This window comes from Bos mutus, chromosome 11 (assembly GCF_027580195.1).
Source record: "Bos mutus isolate GX-2022 chromosome 11, NWIPB_WYAK_1.1, whole genome shotgun sequence".
Lineage (NCBI taxonomy): Eukaryota > Metazoa > Chordata > Mammalia > Artiodactyla > Bovidae > Bos > Bos mutus.
The window spans coordinates 4,179,663-4,203,330 of record NC_091627.1 but is presented as its reverse complement, the minus strand read 5'-3'; the positions used below and the strand labels follow the sequence as shown (position 1 = coordinate 4,203,330).

The following is a 23,668-nucleotide window of genomic DNA, read 5'->3' as shown; positions in this document are numbered from 1 at the left end:
GGCTGGATGAAGCACAAGCTGGAATTGAGATTGTTGGGAGAAATATCAGTAACCTCAGATAAGCAGATGACACCACCCTATGGTAGACAGTGAAGAGGAACTAAAGAATCCCTTGATGAAGGTAAAAGAGGAGAGTGAAAAAGCTGACTTTAAACATTCAAAAAATGAAGATCATGGCATCCAGTCCCATCACTTCATGGCAAATAGATGGGGAAACAATGGAAACAAAGACTTTACTTTCTTGGACTCCAAAATCACTGCAGATGGTGACTGCAGCCGTGAAATTAAGACACTTGCTCCTTAGAAGAAAAGCTATGACAAACCTAGACAGCATATTAAAAAACAGAGACTTTGCCAACAAAACTATGGTTTTTCCAGTAGTCATGAATGGATGTGAAGAGTTGGACCATAAAGAAGGCTGAGTGCTGGAGAATTGATGCTTTGAACTGTGGTGTTGGAGAAGACTCTTGAGAGTCCTTTGGACTCAAGTAGATCAAACCAGTCAATCCTAAAGGAAATCAACCCTGAATATTCATTGGAAGGACTGATGCTGAAGCTGAAGCTCCAGTATTTTGGCCATCTGATATGAAGACCTGACTCATTGGAAAAGACCCTGATGCTGGGAAAGACTGAAGGCAGGAGAAGATGATGACAGAAGATGAGACAGTTGGTTGGCATCACCAATTGAATGGATATGAGTTTGAGCAAGCTCCAGGAGATAGTGAAGGACAGGGAAGCCTGGCATGCTACAGTCCTTGGGGTCACAAAGAGGTGGACATTATTGAGCGACTGAACAACAACAACAAAAGGCAAGAAAGGAGAAAAAATTAACAGAATAGTCTGTGAAAATGAAAAGCAAATAAGATAATGGATTTACACTAAAATAGAGCAGTAATTACAGTGGTAATTACATCAAATATAAATAAACCATCCAATCAAAGCAAGACTGTCAGACTGGTTTTTTTAAGTGTTAAAAGTGATAAAATATAAGGATATAGGAACTTTTAAAGGATGGAAAACTATACCATGCAAACATTAATCAAAAGGTAGTTGATATTTCATTGGATTGGAAGACTCAGTATTGTCAAAATGACTATACCACCCAAGCCAGTCTACAGATTCAGTGCAATCCCTATCAAATTACCAATGGCATTTTTCACAGAAGTAGAACAAAAAAATTTTTTTATTTGTGTGCAAACACAAAAGACTCCAAATAACCAAAGAAATCTTGAGAAAGAAAAACAGCTGGAGGAATAAGGCTCCTTGACATCAGACTATACTAAAAAAACTACAGTTGTTAAAATAGTATGGTACTGGCACAGAACCAGAAATACAGATCATTGGCACAGGATAGAAAGCCCAGAGACAAACCCATGCACTTACGGCCAATAATACATGACAAAGGAGGAAAGAATATACAATGGAGAAAAGAACTTCTTTAATAAGTGGTGCTGGAAAAATTGGACAGCTACATATAAAAGAATGAAATTAGAACACTCTTTAAAAGTACACACAAAAATAAACTCAAAATGGATTACAGACCTAAATGTAAGACCGGACACGATAAAACTCCTAGAGGGAAACAAAGGCAGAACACTCTGACATAAATCACAGCAGTACCTTTTTGGATCCATCTCTTAGAGTAATGGAAATAAAAACAAACTGGACCTGATTAAACTTAAAAGCTTTTGCACAGCAAAGGAAATCATAAATAAATTGAAAAGGCAACATACAGAATGGGAGAAAATATCTGAAAATGATGTAACGGACAAGGAATTAATCTCCAAAACATATAAACCACTCACACAGCTCAATATCAAAAAAAAAGAAAGAAAAAGAAAAGAAAAAGCCCAATCCAAAACTAGGCAGAAGATTTAAATAGACATTTTTCCAAAGAAGACATCAGTTTAGTCGCTCAGTCACGTCCAACTCTGCGACCCCATGAACCACAGCACACCAGGCCTCCCTGTCCATCACCAACTCCCAGAGTCCACCCAAACCCATGTCCATTGAGTCGGTAATGCCATCCAACCATCTCAACTTCTGTCATCCCCTTCTCCTGCCCTCAGTCTTTCCAGGCATCAGGGTCTTTTCAAATGAGTCAGCTCTTTGCATCAGGTGGCCAAAGTATTGGAGTTTGAGCTTCAGCATCAGTCCTTCCAATGAATATTCAGGACTGATTTCCTTTATGATGGACTGGTTGGATCTCCTTGCATTCCAAGGGACTGACTCTCAAGAGTCTTCTCCAACCCCACAGTTCAAAAGCATCAATTCTTCGGTGTTCAGCTTTCTTTATAGTCCAACTCTCACATCCATACATGACCACTGGAAAAAACCATAGCCTTGACTAGACGGACCTTTATTGACAAAGTGATGTCTCTGCTTTTCAATATGCTGTCTAGGTTGGTCATAACTTTCATTTCATGGCTGCAGTCACCATCTGCAGTGATTTTGGAGCCCAGAAAAATAAAGTTAGCCACTGTTTCCACTGTGTCCCCATCTAGTGATGGGACCGGATGCCATGATCTTAGTTTTCTGAATGTTGAGCATTAAGCCAGCTTTTTCATGCTACTCTTTCACTTTCATCAAGAGGCTCTTTAGTTCTTCTTCACTTTCTGCCATAAGGGTGGTGTCATCTGCATATCTGAGGTTATTGATATTTCTCCCGGCAATCTTGATTCCAGCTTGTGCTTCCTCCAGCCCAGCATTTCTCATGATGTACTCTGCATAGAAGTTAAATAAGCAGGGTGACAATATACAGCCTTGACATATAGATGGTCAAAAAGCACATAAAAAAATGTTCAATGTCACTGACTATTGTTGTTCAGTTGTTCAGTCATGTCCAACTCTTTGGGATCCCATGGACTACAGCACATCAGGCTTCCCTGTCCTTCACTATCTCCTGGAGTTTGCTCAACTCATGTCCATTGAGTTGGTGATGCCATCCAGCCGTCTTGTCCTCTGTCGTCCCCTTCTCCTCCTGTCTTCAATCTTTCCCTGCATCAGGATCTTTTCCAGTGAGTCAGCTCTTCACATCAGGTGGCCAAAGTATTGGAGTTTCAGCTTCAGTATCAGTCCTTCCAGTGAATATTCAGGGTTGATTTCCTTTAGGATTGACTGGTTTGATCTCCTTATAGTCCAAGGGACTCTCAAGAGTTCTCTAAAACCACTGTCTGAAAGCATCAATTCTTTAGCATTCAGCCTTCTTTATGGCCCAACTCTCACATCTATTCATGACTGCTGGAAAAACCATAACTTTGACTTTACAGATCTTTGTCAGCAAAGTGATGTTTCTACTTTGTAATATGCTGTCTAGTTTTGTCATAACTTTTCTTCCAAGGAACAAGTGTCTTCTAATTTCATTGTTGCAGTCACTGTCCACAGTGATTCTGGAGTCCAAGTAAATAAAACCTGTCACTGTTTCCATTTTTTCCCTGTTTGCCATGAAGTGATGGAACCAGATTCCACGCATTCCAACATTTTTTGAATGTTGAATTTTAAGCCAGCTTTTTCACTCTCCTCTTTCACCCTCTTCAAGGGGCTCTTTAGTTTCTCTTTACTTTCTGCCATTAGAAAGGGCTGGTTCTAGTAATCCTTTTTAAATCCATTTTGAGTTTATTTTTGTGTATCGTATTAGGGAGTGTTCTAATTTCATTCTTTTACACATAACTGTCCGGTTTTCCCAGCACCACTTATTGATGAGATTGTCTTTTCTCCATTTTATATTCTTGCCACTTTTGTCATCGATTTGTTGACCATGTTTGTGTGGGTTTATCTCTGGGCTTTCTGCCCTGTTCTGTTGATCTGTATTTCTCTTTTTCTGTCAGTACCATGCTGTTTTGATGACTGTAGCTTTGTATTATAGTCTGAAGTCAAGGAGCCTTATTCCTCCAGCTCTGTTTTTCTTTCTCAAGATTGTTTTGTCTATTTGGGTCTTTTGTATACTAATTCTCTTCTGTAAAGCTTGCTTTGAAGATTGTGCTGGCCACTACCCTAAAACAGCTCCAGCAAGGACATTATGTGGGCAGCCAAAGGGGTGGATGGTAGCAGAAACTGTGGATACCTCTCACATATGCTCGTGACTCCCCTGAGTCCACAGTTAGATGTGGTAGCAGTGTCAGCAGTACCTGACACCTTCTCAGCTTGAGCATTGGTTTCTCTCCTCTCCTGTCTGAGGGCTTCTTCTGGCACCCCAGGGACTTATTTGGTTGCCAGATAGCAGTAGTCTTGGGGAGTCAACTCCCCTGAGGGCAACTCTAAAGCAATGGGGAATGAGAAATGAGGGTTAGTCCCTGGGAGGGATGATTTCAAGGGGTGTTCCCATGGTTTTTTGGAGGATCCCCCAATGGGATGCACCTGGTAACCTACAGTAGTATCCTGCCCATCAACCTAGACTTTACTGACCTCTTTCCCTTTCCTGTCTCCCATCCCTACACGTATTTCCTAGGATCACCTCCCAGTTCCCAAGACCCTCCTTGTCCCAGGATCTGCTTTGGTGTGAACCCAAACAAGACAAAGCCAGTCTTACAGACAAGCAAAAATTTAGATGCAAAACTCCTAAACAAAGATTATCAAAATGGATTCATTATATATATGATTAAATATATTTAATATATAATAAAAATAAAGAAGGCTGAGTGCCAAGGAATTGACGCTTTCTAACTGTGGTGTTAAGCTTGTCATTTGAGGGTGTGGAAGGGACACTGGAAGGAAGAGGCCTCCTGGGTCTGGTGGATTTTGTCCTTCCTTTCCTTCCTCCCTATCCTCTTCCTCCTACTCAGCAGCTGTGACCACCACTGTAGAGGATCATCATTGCTGCTCTGTCCCAGAGAAGACTTGTAAGTTCCTAGGACTGCAAGGAGATCAAACTGGTCAATCCTAAAGGAAATCAACCTTGAATATTCATTGGAAGGACCGATGCTGAAGCTCCAGTCCTTTGGCCACCTGATGGCAAGAGCCAACTCACTGGAAAAGACCCTGATGCTGGGAAAGATTGAAGGCAGGAAGAAAAGGGGGCAACAGAGGATGAGATGGTTAGATGGCATCATTGACTCAACAGACATGAGTTTGAGCAAGCTCTGGGAGATAGTGAAGAACAGGGAAACCTGGCATGTTGCAGTTCATAGGGTCGCAAAGAGTCAGACACAACTTAGCAACTCAACAACAAAAATTATACTACATCACAACCAAAGTAGTTTACTCTAGAAATGAACCAGAAAGAACCAATCATTGCAGTTTACTACAGCAAATGAAGAGAAAAATAAAGTGATCATCTCAAAAGATGGAAAAAGATCAATGAAATTCAATAATAATGATTTTTTAAAAAATAACCATCTCAGCAATCTTGGAAAAGGAACAGTTAAGTTCCTAATTTAATAAAATATATCTAAAAAACTTAGGCTTAATGGCAAAATATTGAGAACTCTACTGAGATCAGGAACAAGAAAAAAAAGAGACTTGCTATTAGCACTCCTACTCAATATTGTACTATAGGTCCTGGCTATTGCAATAAGGGAAGAAAGAGACAGGTATAAAAATTGGAAAAAATAGTCACCATATTCTCAGTCAATATGACTGGGCATGAAAAAAGTATAAAAGAACCCACTGGTAAATTTTCAGAATTAAGTGAGATTTTCATTCCAATCCCAAAGAAAGGCAATGGCAAAGAATGCTCAAACTACTGCACAATTGCATTCATCTCACATGCTAGTAAAGTAATGCTCAAAATTCTCCAAGCCAGGCTTCAGCAATACATGAACTGTGAACTTCCAGATGTTCAAGCTGGTTTTAGAAAAGGCAGAGCAACCAGAGATCAAATGGCCAACATCCGTTGGGTCATCGAAAAAGCAAGAGAGTTCCCGAAAAACATCTGTTTCTGCTTTATTGACTATGCCAAAGCCTTTGACTGTGGATCACAATAAACTGTGGAAAATTCTTCAACAGAGGGGAATACCAGACCACCTGACCTGCCTCTTGAGAAACCTGTATGCAGGTCAGGAAGTAACAGTTAGAACTGGACATGGAACAACAGACTGGTTCCAAATAGGAAAAGGAGTATGTCAAGGCTGTATATTGTCACCCTGCTTATTTAACTTATATGCAGAGTACATCATGAGAAACACTGGGCTGGAAGAAGCACAAGCTGGAATCAAGATTGCCAGGAGAAATATCAATAACCTCAGATATGCAGATAACACCACCCTTATGGCAGAAAGTGAAGAGGAACTAAAAAGCCTCTTGATGAAAGTGAAAGAGGAGAGTGAAAAAGTTGGTTTAAAGCTCAACATTCAGAAAACGAGGATCATGGCGTCTGGTCCCATCACTTCATGGGAAATAGATGGGGAAACGGTGGAAACAGTGTCAGACTTTATTTTCTTGGGCTCCAAAATCACTGCAGATGGTGACTGCAGCCATGAAAATAAAAGATGCTTACTCCTTGGAAGGCAAGTTATGAGCATCCTAGAGAGCATATTCAAAAGCAGAGACATTACTTTGCCAACAAAGGTCCGTCTAGTCAAGGCTACGGTTTTTCCTTTGGTCATGTATGGATGTGAGAGTTGGACTGTGAAGAAAGCTGAGCACTGAAGAATTGATGCTTTTGAACTGTGGTGTTGGAGAAGACTCTTGAGAGTCCCTTGAATTGCAAGGAGATCAGTCCTGAGTGTTCTTTGGAAGGACTGATGCTAAAGCTGAAACTCCAATACTTAGGCCACCTCATGCAAAGATTTGACTTATTGGACAAGACTCTGATGCTGGGAGGGATTGGGGGCAGGAGGAGAAGGGGACGACAGGATGAGATGGCTGGATGGCATCACCGACTCGATGGACATGAGTTTGGGTGAACTCCGGGAGTTGGTGATGGACAGGGAGGCCTGGTGTGCTGTGATTCATGGGGTCGCAAAGAGTCGGACACGACTGAGCGACTGAACTGAACTGAGCAAGGTTTCTGGATAGAAAAAGAACCCTCAAAAAAAATGATATAAATGTGTATGACAGTTCTGTTCATAATATTCTAGAGCCTGGAAACAACACAAATGCCCATCAATAGGTAAATATATTAAAAAATGTAGACTATCCACACAAAGGAATACTACACAGCAGTAAAAAAGGAGCAGGTCCATGATACACGTGTGCTGCTTTACTGAATGCTCAATGCTCAGCTCCAGACACCCTTCAGTGCCACCTCGGCTCTAAAGGGCTCCCTCCTTCAGCGTCCCTCCTTTGCAATGAGCACGATGCTCAGCTTGTCAATAGAAGGTGCTGGAAGGACACTGCAGAAGGAAGGGGTTTCCTGGGTCTGCTGGAGTTTGTCCCTCCTTTCCTCCTTACCTCCTCCTCCTCCTTAGCAGCTGTGACCACGAGTACAGAGGATTGTCACTGATGCTCTGCCGCAGGCTTTGCTAAGTATCTCCAACCATGAGGGCAGCTGGCCCCTGGGTCCCAGATTTGATCAGCCTGGTAGGGTGACCAACTCATGCCAGTTTGTCCAAGACTGGTCAGGTTTTAACATTGAAAATCCCACAACGCCTTCAGACCTGTGGATACTGGGACACTGATTCACCCTACAAACCATGGTCCTCAAACATGAACTAAAGAGCTTTTAAGCGGAAGAGAGAAGCCCAGGACTCAAAGGGCATCTCTCTGCAGTTAACAGGAAGGACCCCATCCTTGCCAGGATCGCAGCCAGCCCACAACCATGGCTAACGCCATCCTTGGCTATGTTTCCACATTCAGGTTCTGTTATCGTCTCCTCCTTTCCCTGTCTTCTCCTTCAAACAAGCCAAGGAAGTCAGGGGTGAGAGGGAGGCAATGACCGTGTTAGCGGGGATGGTCCTCCAGCTGTGACGCTTCGACAAGAGACCATCACATCTGCCGCCCAGGTCTGCTCACTGGAGACACGGACCAGTGTTGGAAGAGTGGGGTGATTGTTAAAGACAGGTGCTTCCAAGAGTCTCTCGGGATTTCAGGGGAGGCCGGGTGTTGGGGGGGGCTCAATCCAGCCCCAGGTCTGAGTCCTTGAGTCTCTGATTCTCTCAGCTCTGCCCTTCTTTGCATTTCAGCTTCCTCACCAGGCCAGTAGCCAGATATGTGCTGGATAACTGGAAAAATGTTTTCAAAGTGGTGCCCATGCCTGGCTGCACCCAAGGAGGCGAGCGTCTTTTGAGCGGCCGGAGGCAGGCTCTGAGAAGCTCCAAGTTGCGTGAACACCTCAGGGGATGCTAACACACTTGTGAACTCACGTGCAACCTCTCATGGTGCTCCTCCACATGCGCGTGCACACACTGCGGCTTCACTCTCCCAGGTGACCCCGGTCACTTCCAAAGCTGGTCACTTCCCCGCCCCCACTGGCAGTCTGCATGAGTTCCCGTTGCTCCACATTCCTTCAACACCAGGCGCTGCCAGGCTGTTAGATTATTGCCAGTCTGGGAGCATGTGGCACCATCCCAGTACAGTGTGCACGTCCCCGGTTACTAACAAGGTAGGGTTTTTTTAATATATTCAGTCGGCTGGTCGTGTTTTCTTCTGTAAAATGTCCGGTTATGCCTCGTTCACACTTCTCAGTCACATATCCACGTGTGCTGCCATTTAGGCCTATCCCAAATGCATTCAGCTTTTTAATTAACATATACATAATGAAGTGTATGGCTCAAGATTTGGGCATAACTTCTACCCAGACTGATGAAAACTTGACGGCGTCCAGAAGGTTCCTGGCACCAACGCCCTTCCTCTGGCAATGATCCACTCAGCGGTCTTAGTTATTTCTGATTTCTGTTAGCAGTGATGTGTTTGTATCTGTTCAGGAACTTCATCCACATCAGATCATAACATCGAGTCTTCCAGGTCTGCTTGTGAGACTCACTTGCACTGGGGCCTTTATCAGGGGTTTGTTCTATTGTCACAAATCTATTACACAGTTGTGTAATATGTCACAACTGATAGACAGTATTGTTTCCAGTTTAGGGTTAATACGAACACAACTGCTGTTAGCAAGTTTGTATACAGACACACACATTTTTCCTGGCACTACTAGGAGAGGAATGCCAGGTCGAGGGGCAGGCACCCATGAGCAGCGTGGGTAGACATCTGCTTCACGGTCTTGTGAATGGTTAAACCAATGCTCCCGCCCCCCAGCACTGCAGGGGAGTTCCAGTGTCTGTCTTGGCTCCAGCACTTTGTGATGACAGTCTCATTAAAAACTCGTGGGGGGGTGTGCAGGCAGCTCTCACAGGGACCCTCATCTGCATTTAATACACTTTAAATGAATGAATTCTTGCTTTAAATGAACAATTTCTATGATATGGGAATATCTCAATAAAGTTGATGTGGCTGGAAAGTTTACATTGCTGCATCTTCTCCATCACACACCACGACCTCCAAGCTCTGGTGGCTTTGCAGAGAGCTTATAAAGTTATCACTGCAAAGGAGACCCCAACTCGGGCACACCTGTGGTTCAACCTCCCCATGGATCCAAGGCGGCAGGTTCAGTGCACTGGGCCTGTGAGCTGGTCCCTGCTTGTTCTTCCTCTCCTCTTAGAGATCAGTGGAGGGTCCCACGGTTTCTGAAGTATGACTCAGTTAGTGCTCTGTTGGCTATTTACACGTAAATTACACTATAGTGTCATCCTGTCCGGGTGGGAAAGATTTGCAAAGGCAACGAGAGCTTGACAGGAAACGCTGGACTTCACCACATGGCCATCACTAAAAACCAGTCTATGGTTGAGCAGAAGTGACCGCTGAGAACCAAGCCCAGCCCTCTTGCCCTGGGGAAGGAATGACCACATTGGTGACTTGGTACCTTATTTGATGGCCTTGAATGGCTGGCGGGGAAAAAAAAATCAGGAAAGCGTTTTGCTGAAGAAAGGTGCCTGGCTTATGTGACGACGTGGGTGCACTCCGAGGGCATTTTGCTCGGTGAAATCAACCCGCCACAGAGGACAAGTACTGCGTGATTTCACTGACATGCAGGATCTGAAATAGTCAAGCTCACAGAAGCAGGGAGCAGGCCGGGGACTGCCAGGGGCTGGGGGAGGAGAGTGGGGTGCTGCTGTTCCCCAGGTACAGAGCTTTAGTTACCCGAGAGGAATAAAAATTCTAGAGAGTCACTCACAACAATAAGCCTAGAGTCAACACTGTACTGTATGCTGAAAAATTCAGGAGAGTAGATCTGTTCAGGGTTCTTACCACAGTTTTTAAAAAAGCAGGTTACAGGGCAATATATAAAATACCATCCCATCGGTGTATTTATACCACTTATCTGTCCACCTGTCCACTCATTCATCTGTCCATCCATCCATCCATCCATCTACTTCAGACTTTGAAATACAGTTATCTCCAGCGAATGACACCTAAGGATTTTATTGTGGAGAGGATGGGAGTTTTCCTTCCTAAGGGATGAGCTTCTGATGTACTGCTTGGCTTTTTTTTATAAGCTAACATTTGAATAATAAAAATAATCATGTTTCAATTTTTTAATGGCAGCATTTCCATGATCAACTCATAGTCACTTTTTCCTGTGCCTTCAAACTCTCATGTGCCTCAGAAGTCAGCCCCCAAGCCACCGTCACCTCCCCTAGGGGGTCTCCTGTGAGTCCTGACTACGTTTAAATTCCCTGCCACCTGCTGCCTGGCCCTGGGCACACACTCTATGCACTGTGCCCAGGAACCTTATCTGATCCCCTATGGAAAAAAGAGCTGGCTGGGAGGGTGCAGGGCTGTTTCAGGGGACCTAGGGGCAGAGATGGATCTTAGGAACTATCAGAAATTGGGTGGTGTCTTTTTCTCTCTCATTTCTGTCATTTTTTTTGGTAAAATGTAAGCCTCAACCCACTCCAGAATTGTCATCTGGAGAATCCCACGGACAGAAGAACCTGGTGGGCTACAGTCCATGGGGTCGCAAAGTGTCAGACACAACAGAATCAACTTAGCCAGCACACACACACACAAAGCCTCAATGGGGCTTCCCAGTTGCCACTAGCAGTAAAAAATCCGCCTGCCAATGCAGGAGACATAAAAGACGCAGGCTTGATCCTTGGGCCAGGAAGATCCCCTGGAGGAGAGCCTGGCAACCCACTCCAGTACTCTTGCCTGGGAAATCCCATGGATAGAGGAGCCTGGCGGGTTACAGTCCATGGGGTCACACAGACACGACTGAAGAAGCGACTTAGCATGCGCGCACACAAGACTCATTAGGACAGGGCTTTTTGTCTTTTTTCCCGTCTGCTGTATGCTTAGTGCCAGGCACACAGTAGGCACTCAACAAGTACCTGTGGGATGAATGGGGCGGGCATGTGTCTGCCTCTCTCTTGGTTCCTCCAGATGAACTTGAATTGCTCTGCTGTGCTGCGCATGGGCCAGACAAACCCCAGCATCCTCTTCTTTCCCCAAGCCACAGGAGGAGAGGGACCTGTGCCCTCTCTTCTCTTCCCAGATTCCTGGGAGAGAGAAGCTGATTGGCCGGCTCAGAGGAAGCACAGGTATACATACGCATGGGCTCAGCAGCGGCAACCAGTTCCAGGTCCCACAGGAGACACACTTGCGGGGTGGGGACGGGCAGAAACCCCAAAGGATCCTCTAGAGCGTCTGGATCGCCCAGTGCCGGGGGTATCAGGGAAGGGAGGGGCTGGACAAACACAGAGCGGGACCAGGGGCTCCGGTGTAAGAGAAGGAGGGGAGAGCTTGTAGTGACAACAGGAAAAGAGGCTGGAGATGAACGAGGGGACTGCTTTAATGACGACAAAAGCACGATTGTTCTCTTGCAAGTTAACCTTAATCAAACCTCAGAGTTTAACTTCAAGCACAGCCCCTCATCTGGGAATTAACACGACATTTCCCCTCCAGCCACAGGACTGGGCCTCTCCTGGGCCGGAAAGCCCCCAGATCGGCATCGCTGCGGCTGGGACCGGATGCTAATGTTCTCCAGCTGGCTGGGGGGAGGGGCGCGGAGGACGAATGTCATTTGCTCGTCGCTTCGGAGGGAGCGAGCTACATGAGCGGGAACATGTCGGGCCAACCCCAGCAGCGCACACCCGAGGGGAGCGCCCGGGATCGCGCGCCGGGCGCATTTCAATGAAGCCCGCGCCTTCCGGCTCTGCGGCGGCGCGGGAACCCAACCGAGGCCCTGCATCGGGGCATCGGGGACGCCGGGGCCTTTGGGAGGCGGCGGGAAGGAGCTCCGGGGGCGTTCGTCCACCTGGGTGGAGGGAAGAAGGCAGGGGGCCCCGCGAGTCCGGATGCCTTTAGCAACCCCGAAGGCGACTGAGGGCAAAGCACCGGCCTGCGGGTCATCTCCTGGAGTTCTGGGAGCAGCGAGTGACCCAGGTCCCGACCCCTGCTGCCACTTAGCACATGCAGCCGTCCACAAGTTATTGGACTCCTCTGAGCCCCAGTTTCTTCATCTAGGGATAAAAAAAGAAAAACAGCCTTGACCTCAAGGAGAGCTGTGAGAACCCCAATGAGAAGAACCGCATTTATGGTATATACTATTTGCCACACCCTATTTTTAGCCTTGGTGTATGTATTCATCATTCCATCCCACAGTATGTGCCTAGTATTGCCTAGGAGGCAGCGACCCTTCTCATTCATTTTACAAGGGTCCAGAGAGGTGAAGTAACTCTCTCCAGGCCACACAGCAGCATGGGGACCCAGGCTGCTAGGGTTCACAGTCCAGGCTCTTGGTGGGGACATCACCTGCCCCACAGAGCGAGGACAGCTGCTCTATGCGGGGCGGGGCAGGCAGAGAGAGAGGAGGCTGTGCACAGAGCAAGTAGTGCTGTGTGAGCGGAACAAGTGTTTGTGATGTCCTGAGCTACGGATCTGCATCGGGATGGGGTTCCATTGGAGAGTAAACTGGGGCTGCGGTCTCTGGTGTCCAGGACGACACGCAGCAGGGCAGGCAGAGCAAGGGGAGTGACCCCTGGCTAGGCTGGTGCTGGCCACCCTCCCGATCTTCTGTCTCCTGCAATCGGGGGTGCTGGGTACACGTGGGCAGAGTTTCAGCACAGCACAGCAGCCTGGCCTTATGGTCTGGACCCGAGACCTCTCCTGGGGCCTCCGGAGCCTGAGGAGGCTCCACGGGCAGGATCCCAGAGTCAGGGGGCTTTGGGGGGAGATGCCCTGTTCCCTGTGGGGTGGGGAAGGGGAGGGGCAGGGGCAGGGGAAGGCCTGATGGAGTGTCAAGAGGTGGCACCCAGTGCCTGGGCAGGATGGAGAGAGAGTCGGGGGCGGGGCCACTAGGCACGGGGGAAGCGCTGTGGCCGGATGCCGCCTCTAGAGAGGGGGCCTAATCCTGGGAGGTCTGGCCAAGGCCTTAGGGGTTCACCCTGCCGTGACCCTGGCAGAGGCCAGAGGGCAGGCCCGGAGGCCTGGCTCCATGGGCCCCAGCAGCCGGCTGCCAGCGGTCACAACGGCCATTGCTAGGGTCAGATCTTTGCTGGGGGGACTCTGGGCTGCCCTAGGCTGGAAGGGGCTTTAGCCATTAGACCCAGAGTCCCTGACCACCCAGAGCCCAGGAGCTCGAGTCCTTGTCTTGGACCCTGGCTGGCCAGGCCCCCTGAGGCCTGCAGGCGGAGAGCCCCGGAGTGCTGGGTTCAGGTGTAGCCATGGATCTGACAGACCTCGGGCAAGTCACTCACCCTCTGCAGCTTCAGTGGGAATCATCCAAGTACCTTTCTAACAAGATAAAATAATAATAATAATCGGGGGCGGGGGAAGCTCATGGAAGAGGATCAAGAGCTCTGTCACCCTGAGATGTCACTGTCCTGTCCCCCAGGGTCCCTGCTGTGTGCTGTGGGCCCTGCGGGACCCAGAGGCAGGCCTTCCAAGGGCTTCCAGCAAGTCTTAGAAGCAGCCGCGTGTGTCTAGAACTGCACTGACCCTGCAGCCCCTCGCCACATGCGGCCGTTCATACTTAAATTAGAGAAGCTTAAGGACAATTGTAAAAAACAGCTCCTCAGTGGCAATGGCCACGTTCCCTGTGCTCGACAGTCCCCTGGAGCTCACGGCCGCTGTGTTGGCTGCACATCAGTCATTCCAGAGAGTTCTACCGGGCAGGCTGCTCTGGAGACAGTGGCTTCGGTAGAACAACATGCACAGAGAGTGCAGCGTGTGCTGGGCTTTATGTTGAGAGCTTTTCCTGTCATCTCGTTTCATCCCAAAGCAGCCCTGTGAGGCAGGGACTATTTTTACCCATTTTGGCTGCAAGAAATGAGGATCCAGCGACAACCCCAGGGCGCACAGCGCATGGCCGCTGGAGCCACACCGCATCCCAGGTCTGACCTGGCCCGCCACGGTCAACCTGACTGCCTCCCCGGGCTGCGCCCGTCCTGCGTTCCCAGACCCCGAAACAAGGCCAGCTTCTGGCCACCTCCAGGACCCACAAGACTGTACCCAGCACTTTATTGGCTTGGCTGATCTTCCAGAAGGTTGGGGGTGAAGGGCTAACTCCGTCTTCCTGAGGGATGCTCCCAGCTCAAAACCTGTCAGGGGACTTTCTTGGGTAGGCGATTAATGATCCCACTCTCAATGTATTCGAAGACCGTGTACGGGTCCTGGTCCCCGTTGAGGGTGATGGCATCCCCGTAGAACTGCTCCAGCTCAGCGGAATTCCTGTAGAACAGATCCATTTTCAGCTTGATCTGCTCTTCTGAATCCTTTGGGTTCTGCAGGAGACGGGCCTGGACTTCAATGGTCGGAGGCGGCTTGTACATGAGGTGGTACCTGCGAGAGGCGGGGAAGCCAGTGAGCCCTGGTCCAGCTCAGAGGACAAGCGAGAAGGGACCCCTTCCCAGGAGAGAGGCTGGATCCCATGACCATCAGCAGCAGACATGTACTCTGTACCAGCCATTGACTAGGCTGAGAGCCACGGAGAAACCCGCAGCATGGCCCCTTCCCAGGAGAGAAGGTCACGGATCAGTAATAGGACAGAAGATAGTAAAATATTAAGGGCCAAATTCCTCTTGTTCCTTCCTTCCTTTCTCCTTTCTTTTCTTCCTTCCAAATGATACTAGGTACCTGCCATGCACGCCTAGCACACAGCTGCTACTGACAACCCAGTGGCAGGTGAGACGTCGCCTCTGTGTTCATGGAGCTCGCGGTCAAATAGGGGATGGGACATGATAACACCAGGCATATGGAGATGCGAGGAAGTGCCCTGGTCCCTGGGGGAGAGGCCCCGGCAGCACAAAGGCCGTTTCATGTGACACGGGTCAGTGAGAGGACATCCCCCAGCACACGGTGACGGGAAAATCCTGGTGCTTCCTTCCTGCCCCTCCTCCTCTGTCCTGAGAAATGCGGTCTAGTTACCAAGAAACAGGGCCCTGGTTACTGGGAAGATGGGGGCTTCAACCTCTTCGCAATCGTGGGGACTGTAAACTGTGTTTCACTACCAACACAGCGATTGGACTTGGTCAGATGCAAGGGAAACCCCAGGATTTAGCCCCTATAGCCACGGGAGGGCTCACAGGTGACGCTGTTCCCAAGGGGACGCATCTGTTCGGCAGCCACGTCAGGGACGCACTGCGGTGACACGCTGGGGTCAGAGCCAAGCCCGGGTCAGAGCAGGTGAGCAGTGTAACAGCTGTACAGCCCGGACATTCCTTTTCTTGCTGCTCTTCCAGGAAAAGAGGGTCGGCAGACAGTGTGGAGGAGCTGGCTGGGTGAACCCCCTTTCTAGAATCTTCTGTCAGTTGTCCCCAGCAGTATCCCTGGAGCAGCCCCGCCCTGACACCCGTCAGCTAGATCGAGAGGAGGGTCCCCGGTGGGGCGTGGCCTCTGGAGCCCTCGGAGGGCCACCCACTGCAGGGCTGGCACAGACCTTTCTCCTGTGATGGGGTCGGTTCTTCTCAGGCTCAGCCGCTCAATGACAGAATCGAATGGCACGTTCAGGAAAAACACCCTGCAGGGAGAAGAGGCACCATGTCTGCTGGGGGGAACCGCAGGCTGGACTCGAGGCCAGGGTGGGCTTCAGCCCCAGAGTGGGCAGAGCCTTAGTGGCCCTGACTCGGGACTCGGGGCACCAGGCTCTGGCTGGTCACCAGAGAAAGATGCAGGTGGGGTCTCCCCGCTGCGGAAGCTCTCCACCTCCTGATTCAGGGACAGCTCCCAGCCGCCATCACTCCCAGGGCAGTGGTGGGGAGAGGCACCCGATAGGGGGTGAGCTGTGGGGAGCAAATGCCCCATCCTTGGGGGAGACCAGTGAGTTCCCTGGAATTACACAGATGCGGGTTAGACTCTCACCTCCACATGGACCTTCTGTGTGACCTCAGGCCACAAACACAACCTCTCTGAGACTCAGTTTCCTCACCTGCAAAAGTGTGTGAGTTGCTCAGTCGTGTCCAACTCTTTGTCACCCCATGGAGTGTAGCCCTCCAGGCTCCTGTCCATGGGATTCTCCAGGCAAGAATGCTGGAGTAGGTTGCCATTTCCTTCTCCAGGGGATCTTTCCAAGCCAGGGATCAAACCCGGGTCTCCTGCATTGCAGGCGGATTCTTTACCATCTGAGCTTTTTGCTGAGCTCCCCTGATAGTTCAGTTGGTAAAGAATCCGCCTGAGATGTTGGACAATGTATGGGGACGTTTCTGGTTGTCACAACTGGGGAGGGGGCGCAACTGGCACCTAGCGGGTGGAGGCCAGGGCTACAGCTCAGCACCTCACTGCCTGCAGGACAGGCCCTGCCACGAAGAGCTACCCGGCCCCGGGGTCAGTCTCGAGGCAAATGGGACAGGAGGGAGGCGTGCGCGCCGGGGGCGGGGTGGGGGGTGGGGGAGGCCAAAAGACCACGTGTTCTGGCTCCTGCACACAGGTCTAATCCAGGCCCTGCCTTCTAGGGTCAAACCATCTCAGTTTTTTTTAAATAAGTTCTGGAATATTCCGTTGCTCACTTTACTGTTTATTCATTGCTGTAATTCATACGTGCATTTATGGAGTGCCTGCTGTACTCAGAGCTTTCCCGCCTTCACTCTTGGGTGGGAGTCTTCAGCATGCATCCTCTGCCTTCCCCCAAGCTGGTGAACAAAAGAAGGCCCTCCCCTCCCCCAGGAATTCACCAGATGTGCTGATGGGGCTGCCAAGAGGCCAAGCTTTGATGGGTCCAGTAGGGCCCCGGTCCCCAGGGGCCCCAGACCAGCCTCTTGGGCCCAGGTGTCACCTCTAGGGCCAGATCAATGATCAGCCCCTGACCAGCGTCCTGAGACCTGGGAAGCACTCAGGAAACACACGTGAAGGAGAGGATGAATGGATACGTGGCACATCAGCCTGTTGTTGTCTGGCCACTCAGTCTGGCTTCTCCATCCATGGGATTCTCTAGGCAAGAATACTGGAGTGGGTTGCCATTTCCTTCTCCAGGGGATCTTCCCAACCCAGGGATTGAACCTGGGTCTCCTGCATTATAGGCAGACACTTTACTGCCTACAAAAAGTAAACCAAATGTGAGGCAAATACTCTCCATTCAAGACTGGCATCTCCCACTCCCTTTCTTCTCTTTCCCTTGCTTTGCCCATGCTGTTTGCTGAGGCTCACATCTGCCCAGTTGCCAAGGAGCTGGTATCTGGTGAAAGCTGCAAGCTACCACCACACCAAGCGAGCTCATCCCGGGGAGGGGAGGCGGGAGGGGGCGGTGTGGCAGCAGCCATGGAAATCTTCCCCGCATACGTTCCTGACAAAGATCTCCATTCCCAGGATAAGAGCCACCAAATAAAACACACAAAGTCGGGAGCGTCGGAGCACAGGGTGCACAGGCGTTTTCCATGTGCTTTCATCCCTTACTCTCCAAACATGCTGCCCCCCTGTACCCCCAGAACTCCCGAGGCCCAACAGCAACACCGAAACGCGTCTGTCACCACGGCTGGGGGCTGACGGTGTAGCTCTGGATGCCGACGCCAGTAGAAAGGAAGCTAGTTTGGAAATCCGTGATAATAGATGCTGCTTCATAAACAAACAGCCCCAACTGAAAGATTTTAACCCAGCATATGAAGACCATTTGTTGTCATTCAAGAGAAAGCCTTGTGAAAGGCTGGCAAGATCAGAAGCGCACAGACACCAAATTGGTACTTGAAACACATCATTGGGAAAAGCCTCGCTGCAGAGGAGCTGGGTTTCCAGAGGCTGGAAGCTTCTGATTAGCCAGGCTCACGCACCCTGATGTCAGAGCCAGGTGCTGGGGAGAGGAGCAGGGAGCCCACGCAGCTCTGTGGAGGTGCACGGTCCTGTGTGGGCCCCCACCTGCTGGTTTGGGGTGTTATGCTGCTCATTTACAATAACAGCCAGGAAAGACAGAATGTGAAAGCAGAGAAGAGTCCGAGCAGGGTGCATTGGGCAGAGACATTCCTGGTCTACATGCCTGGATTCACCAGGGGCGGGAGCACCACCTGCTTCGGGGTTTGCAGAATTTCAGGGCTGCCTCAGGAGGGAGATGGAAGGTGCATGCCTCTAATCCCCCGCTGCTCCAAGTGGGATCCCCAGACCAGCAGCAGCAGCAGCAGCTGGGACTCAAGCCCCATGGCCCACCCACTGAATCGCAGACCAGTGCTGATAAGATCCACAGTGATCTGTGCGTACACTGCTGCTGGAGAAGGGCCGCTCTGATCCTGTGTTTCCCAGATTTGTCTGATGTTAAGAATCATCGGGAGGGCTTGTCTAAAATACAGATTCTGACCCTGAAACTGACACAGATTATAAACCAGCTATTGTTGTTGTTGCTTAGTCGCTCAGTCTTGTCTGACTCTGCGACCCCATGAACTGCAGCACGCCAGGCTTCCCTGTCCTTCACTATCTCCCAGAGTTTGCTCAAACTCATGTCCATTGAGTTGGATGGTTGCCATCCAACCATCTTATCCTATGTTGCCCCTTCTCCTCCTGCCCTCAATCTTTCCCAGTATCAGGGTCTTTCCCAATGATTTAATAAAAATTATAAAAAAAAATAAATACAGGGCACCCCTCCCAGAGTTACCAAGCCAAAACTTCTAGGGGAGGGACTGGCAGACCTATATTTGTAAGTCAGCAGCTCAGGTGATTCTTATGCTTGGGCAGGTGTGGGGAGCTTGGCTGTACCCTCAGGTCTCACTTTGGCCAAACCTTGGAAACATCAGGGGAATTCTGAGAATACTGAGACCTGGGCCCCAGCCCTTGAGATTCTGCTATAACTGGTTTGAGGTAAGGTCTGGGAATGGAGATTTTTAAAAACTCCCCAAGTGACTGTAGTATGTAGTCAATTCTTAGAACCATAGCTTTGATCCAGTCTGCTCAGTGTACAAAAGATGGGGAAACTGAGCCCCAAAGAGGGGAGGACTCATAGGCTGTCACCCAGGACACTGACGTCAGATGCCCGATGGCTGCTGGGCTCTCTTGACCCACTCTTGCTATGACTACAATGATATTCCACTTCACACCCATCAGGAGGGCTATTATCAAAAACCCAGCAAATAACCAGGGTTGGTTGATGAGGGTGCAGAGGAAGTGCAAGCCTTGTGCCTTGCAGTAAGAATGTACAATGGTGCAATGTGTGATCAGCCTTTCCACTTCTGACATACACCCAAACCAAGGGAAAGCAGAGACTGAACAGATATTTGCACACCTAAGTTCACTGCAGCATTATTCACAAGAGCCAAAGGGCAAAAACCCACATGTCCGTCAGTAGATGAGTGGATAAACAAAACGAGACATACACCCACAGTGGACTATTAGACAGCCTTGGAAAGAAATGGATCCTGACCGCTGCTACAGTATGGACGGACCTTGAAGACGTTACACTAAGTGACAGAAGTCAGACACAAAAGGATAAATACCGTATGATGCCCCTTAAATGAAGTGTGTAGACTAGTCAAATTCATGAAGACAGAAGGCAGATGGTGGGCGCCAGCGGCTGGGAAGAAGGAGAAATCCCAGGTTGTTGTTTAGTGGAGACCGCTTCCGTTTGGGAAGGTGGAGAAGTTCTGGAGATGGATGGTGGCGATGCGTTGCACAAGAACGTACTTAACACCGTTCAAATGTACGCTGGATGGTTTAAACAGCAAATTTCATGTTGTGTGTATTTTACCACAATAAAAAATAAGTGCTACAGGACTTTCCTGGTGGACCAGTGGCTAAGACTCTGTGCTCCCAATGCAGGGGGCCCAGGTTCAGTCCCTGCTCAGGGAACTGGCCCCCACACGCCACAAAGGGAGACTGAAGATCCTAAATGCCGAAACTAAGAGCTGGTGCGCCAAATAAATACAAATCAAGAAACACTGTTAAAAAGAAGCACTATGGTGCAGTGTGTAGATATTATGATGAAGGTGGGGGGAGGGGGATTTCCGCCCTTGAAAAAAAACTTATCATTTAATGAGGTTCTGAATGTACATATGTATACAAACAAATGAATGGACTGAAAAATGTGAACCAGGACTTCTCTGGTGGTCCAATGGTTGGGAATCTGCCTTCCAGTGCAGGGATGTGGGTTCAATCCCTGATCAGGGAACTAAGATTCCACGTGCTGTGTGCCACAACTACTGAGCCCATGTACTCTGAAGCCCATGTGGTGCAACTAGAGAAAGATCATTCCTGCCACATGCAAGATCCAGTGCAGCCAAATAAGTGAATTAAAAAAAATGAACCACATGATAGTATTCAGTCCAGTTCAGTTCAGTCTCTCAGTCGTGTCCGACTCTTTACAACCCCATGAATTGCAGCACGCCAGGCCTCCCAGTCCATCACCAACTCCCGGAGTTCACTCAGACTCACGTCCATTGAGTCGGTGATGCCATCTAGCCATCTCATCCTCTGGCGTCCCCTTCTCCTCCTGCCCCCAATCCCTCCCAGCATCAGGGTCTTTTCCAATGAGTCAACTCTTCACATGAGGTGGCCCAAGTATTGGAATTTCAGCTTTAGCATCAGTCCTTCCAAAGGACACCCAGGGCTGATAGTATTAACTCTACACTAACTAAAATGCCAATGCTATAAAAACTCAGAAAATAGAAAATAAGAGAACACAACTTGTTTTATCAGGCAGCATTTCCCTGATACCAGAAGCCGGACAAAGACACTATAAGAAAACTATAGACCAATATTCCTCATGAATACAGAGGCAAAAAATACTCAATAAAATATTAGCAAATTGAATCTAGCAACACATAAAAAAGAATACTACATTACGACTAAATGAGGTTTAGCCTAGTAATGAAAATCTGGTTCAATATTCAAAAATCAGTCAGTATAAGCTTCCCTGGTGGCTCAGATGGTAAAGAATCTGCCAGCATGCAGGAGACCTGGTTTTGATACCTAACGTTGCAAAGATCCCCTGGAGTATAAAATGGCAACCCACTCTGGTATTCTTGGCTGGAGAATTCCATGGAGAGAGGAGGCTGGTGGGCTACAATCCATGGAGTTGCAAAGAGTTGGACACGACTGAGCAACTAACACATAACCATATTATGAGAGTAAAGAAGAAAACTATATAATCATCTCAATAGATGTAGAAAAGCAATTTACAGAATTTTATGTCACTTCCTGGTAAATATTCTAAGCAAACTATAAATAGAAGGAAATTTCCTCTTTAATCTAATAAAAGGAATTTACCAAAAAATTACAGCTAACATCATATGTTATGGTGAAAGACTGAGTGCTTTTCCCTTAAGATTGGGAAGAAGGCAGAATGTCCATTTTCATGAATTCTATTCAACATCTTACTGGAAGTCCTGGAGAGTGTAATAAGACAAGAAAAAGAAATAGCAAGCATACAAATTGAAAAGGAAGAAATAAAACTGTTATTTGCAGATGACAGAATCATCTAATTAGAGCCCTAAAGAATCTTTAAAAAGGCTACTACAATTAATAAGTGGGTTTAGTGAATACACAGGATACAAAATCAATAAAGAAAAAGTAAAACAATTTTTCAAGATACTAGCAATAGACAGTTGGAAATTAAAATTTTAAAGTACCATTTACAATACTTAGATGTAAAGCTAACAAAATACGTATAAGATCCGTATGGTGAAAATTACAAAACACTGATGAAAGATACCAAAGACTTAAATACGTATCGGGAGCTATACCATGTTCATGGACTCAGAGGCTCAATACGGTTAAAATGTCAATCCTAACAGATCTACAGATTCAATACGATTCTAATCAAAATTCCAAGAAGGTGTTTTTAAGATTCCACACAAGTCAATTTTATATGGAACATGTTTATGAAAAAGAATTAGAATCACTTAAAAAATGTTGAAAAAGAAGAACCAATTGATTTCAAGGCTTACTATGAAGCTGCAGTAGTACAGTGTGCATGTTAGCCAAAGGCTAGACAGATGGATTAAAAAGACAGAACAAGAGTCTGTTCTGTTCTGTTCTGTTCTGAAATGGACTCGTACAAATATGATCTTTTCAACAAAGGTACCAACACAATTCAAAGGAGAAAGATCTTTTTTTCACCCAACGGTGCTGGAATAATTAGACATTCATATGCAAATAATGATAATAATCTTGGCCCACACTTCACGCCATCTACAAAAATTATTTCAAAATAAATCATGGATAAAATATAAACCTAAAACTATTAAACTTCTAGAAGAAAATCTGTGACCTTGGGTTAAACATTTCCTACATATGACACCAAAATCATGAGCCATAGATTTGTAAATTAATAAATTAGATTTTATTAAAAGCCCAAGAATTGAAAGCTTCTGCTCTTCAAAAAACATTACAGAAATGAAAAGAGATACCATAAACAAGGAGAAAATATTTGTGAAACCTATACCTGATAAGGGATTGGATTTGCATCGAGAATACATAAAAATGTGAATTATATATACAACTAACAACATACAGGAGGAGGCACAAATAGATCCCTTAGTAACCTCCATTTCCAAATTTGATATTCAAATTGGGAAAATCTGTCCAGGAAAACCATTTCTTGAAACAGGCTTGAACGCCTCCTCCTTCTCCTGTGTCTTCAAAGCCCAGAGGGTGCGCTGAGCCGTCTGGAAGGCAGCAGCACCGTCTGCACTTTAAACCAGGACTCAGCTCTGCCACTCAGAGCCCTCCTGTGCGGCTGCAGCGCAGGGAACAGCGGCTCTCAGGCTCCGGAATAATCAAGGGGTCTTATCTCAAAGGGAACTTCGCAATGATTGCCAGTGAAACAGAGAACAGAGAGAAGGGAGAGAAAAAAAGCAAAGTGACACAAAACACTAGAATGGTCTGTTCATCTTTAGTTTGTGCCCTGACACATCAGAGCGGAGGCAACGTCGAAGCCGTCACAAAACAATTCTCACGTGACAGTGAGCTGTGGAGCCATCAGGTAGCAGAAAGCAGGCGTAACCATCATTGTGGACTCCCCAGGACAAGGCCTCCCCCGGGCCAGGGTCAGGGACAGGCAGCGGCACGTCTAGAGGCGGCTGCGTTTGGGGATGGCAGCGTGAGAAGTGTACGCTCTCGGAGCACGCTCGTGGGAGTGAAAGCTGGATGTAGCCGAGAACAGCATGAAGAAAGATGACATGGCAGAGAGTGGTTAGAGAGGGCAGCAAATTGGGCACAAGCTATCCGAAACCAAAAGACAAGCAAGGGGACTTCCCTGGTGGTCCAGTGGTTAGGAATCTGCCCTGCGAAGCAGGGGTTGTGGGTTCCATCCACTAAGATCCCATGTGCTGTGGGGCACCGAAGCCCACGTGCCACAGTGAAAGATACCACGTGCTGCAACGAAGGT

General features: G+C 48.1%; 1 protein-coding gene across 4 annotated transcripts in view; it reads right to left on the bottom strand.

Annotated features, from left to right (window-relative positions):
* Window positions 1-11,704: 11,704 nt before the first annotated feature.
* The window catches only part of AK8 (adenylate kinase 8), a 138,983-nt gene continuing 127,019 nt past the window's right edge, over window positions 11,705-23,668 (bottom strand). For 2 of the 4 annotated variants that reach the window (XM_005902740.3, XM_070378772.1), the window contains exons 12-13: window positions 15,812-15,892; window positions 11,708-14,715 (exon numbers count right to left, since the gene is read on the bottom strand). In XM_005902740.3, the coding sequence (XP_005902802.2) occupies window positions 14,478-14,715; window positions 15,812-15,892 (319 nt within the window). In that variant the 3' untranslated portion in view covers window positions 11,708-14,477. Of the gene's footprint in view, window positions 14,716-15,811; window positions 15,893-23,668 lie in introns of all 4 variants that reach the window. The other 2 variants (XM_070378773.1, XM_070378774.1) reach the window with 2 other exon arrangements.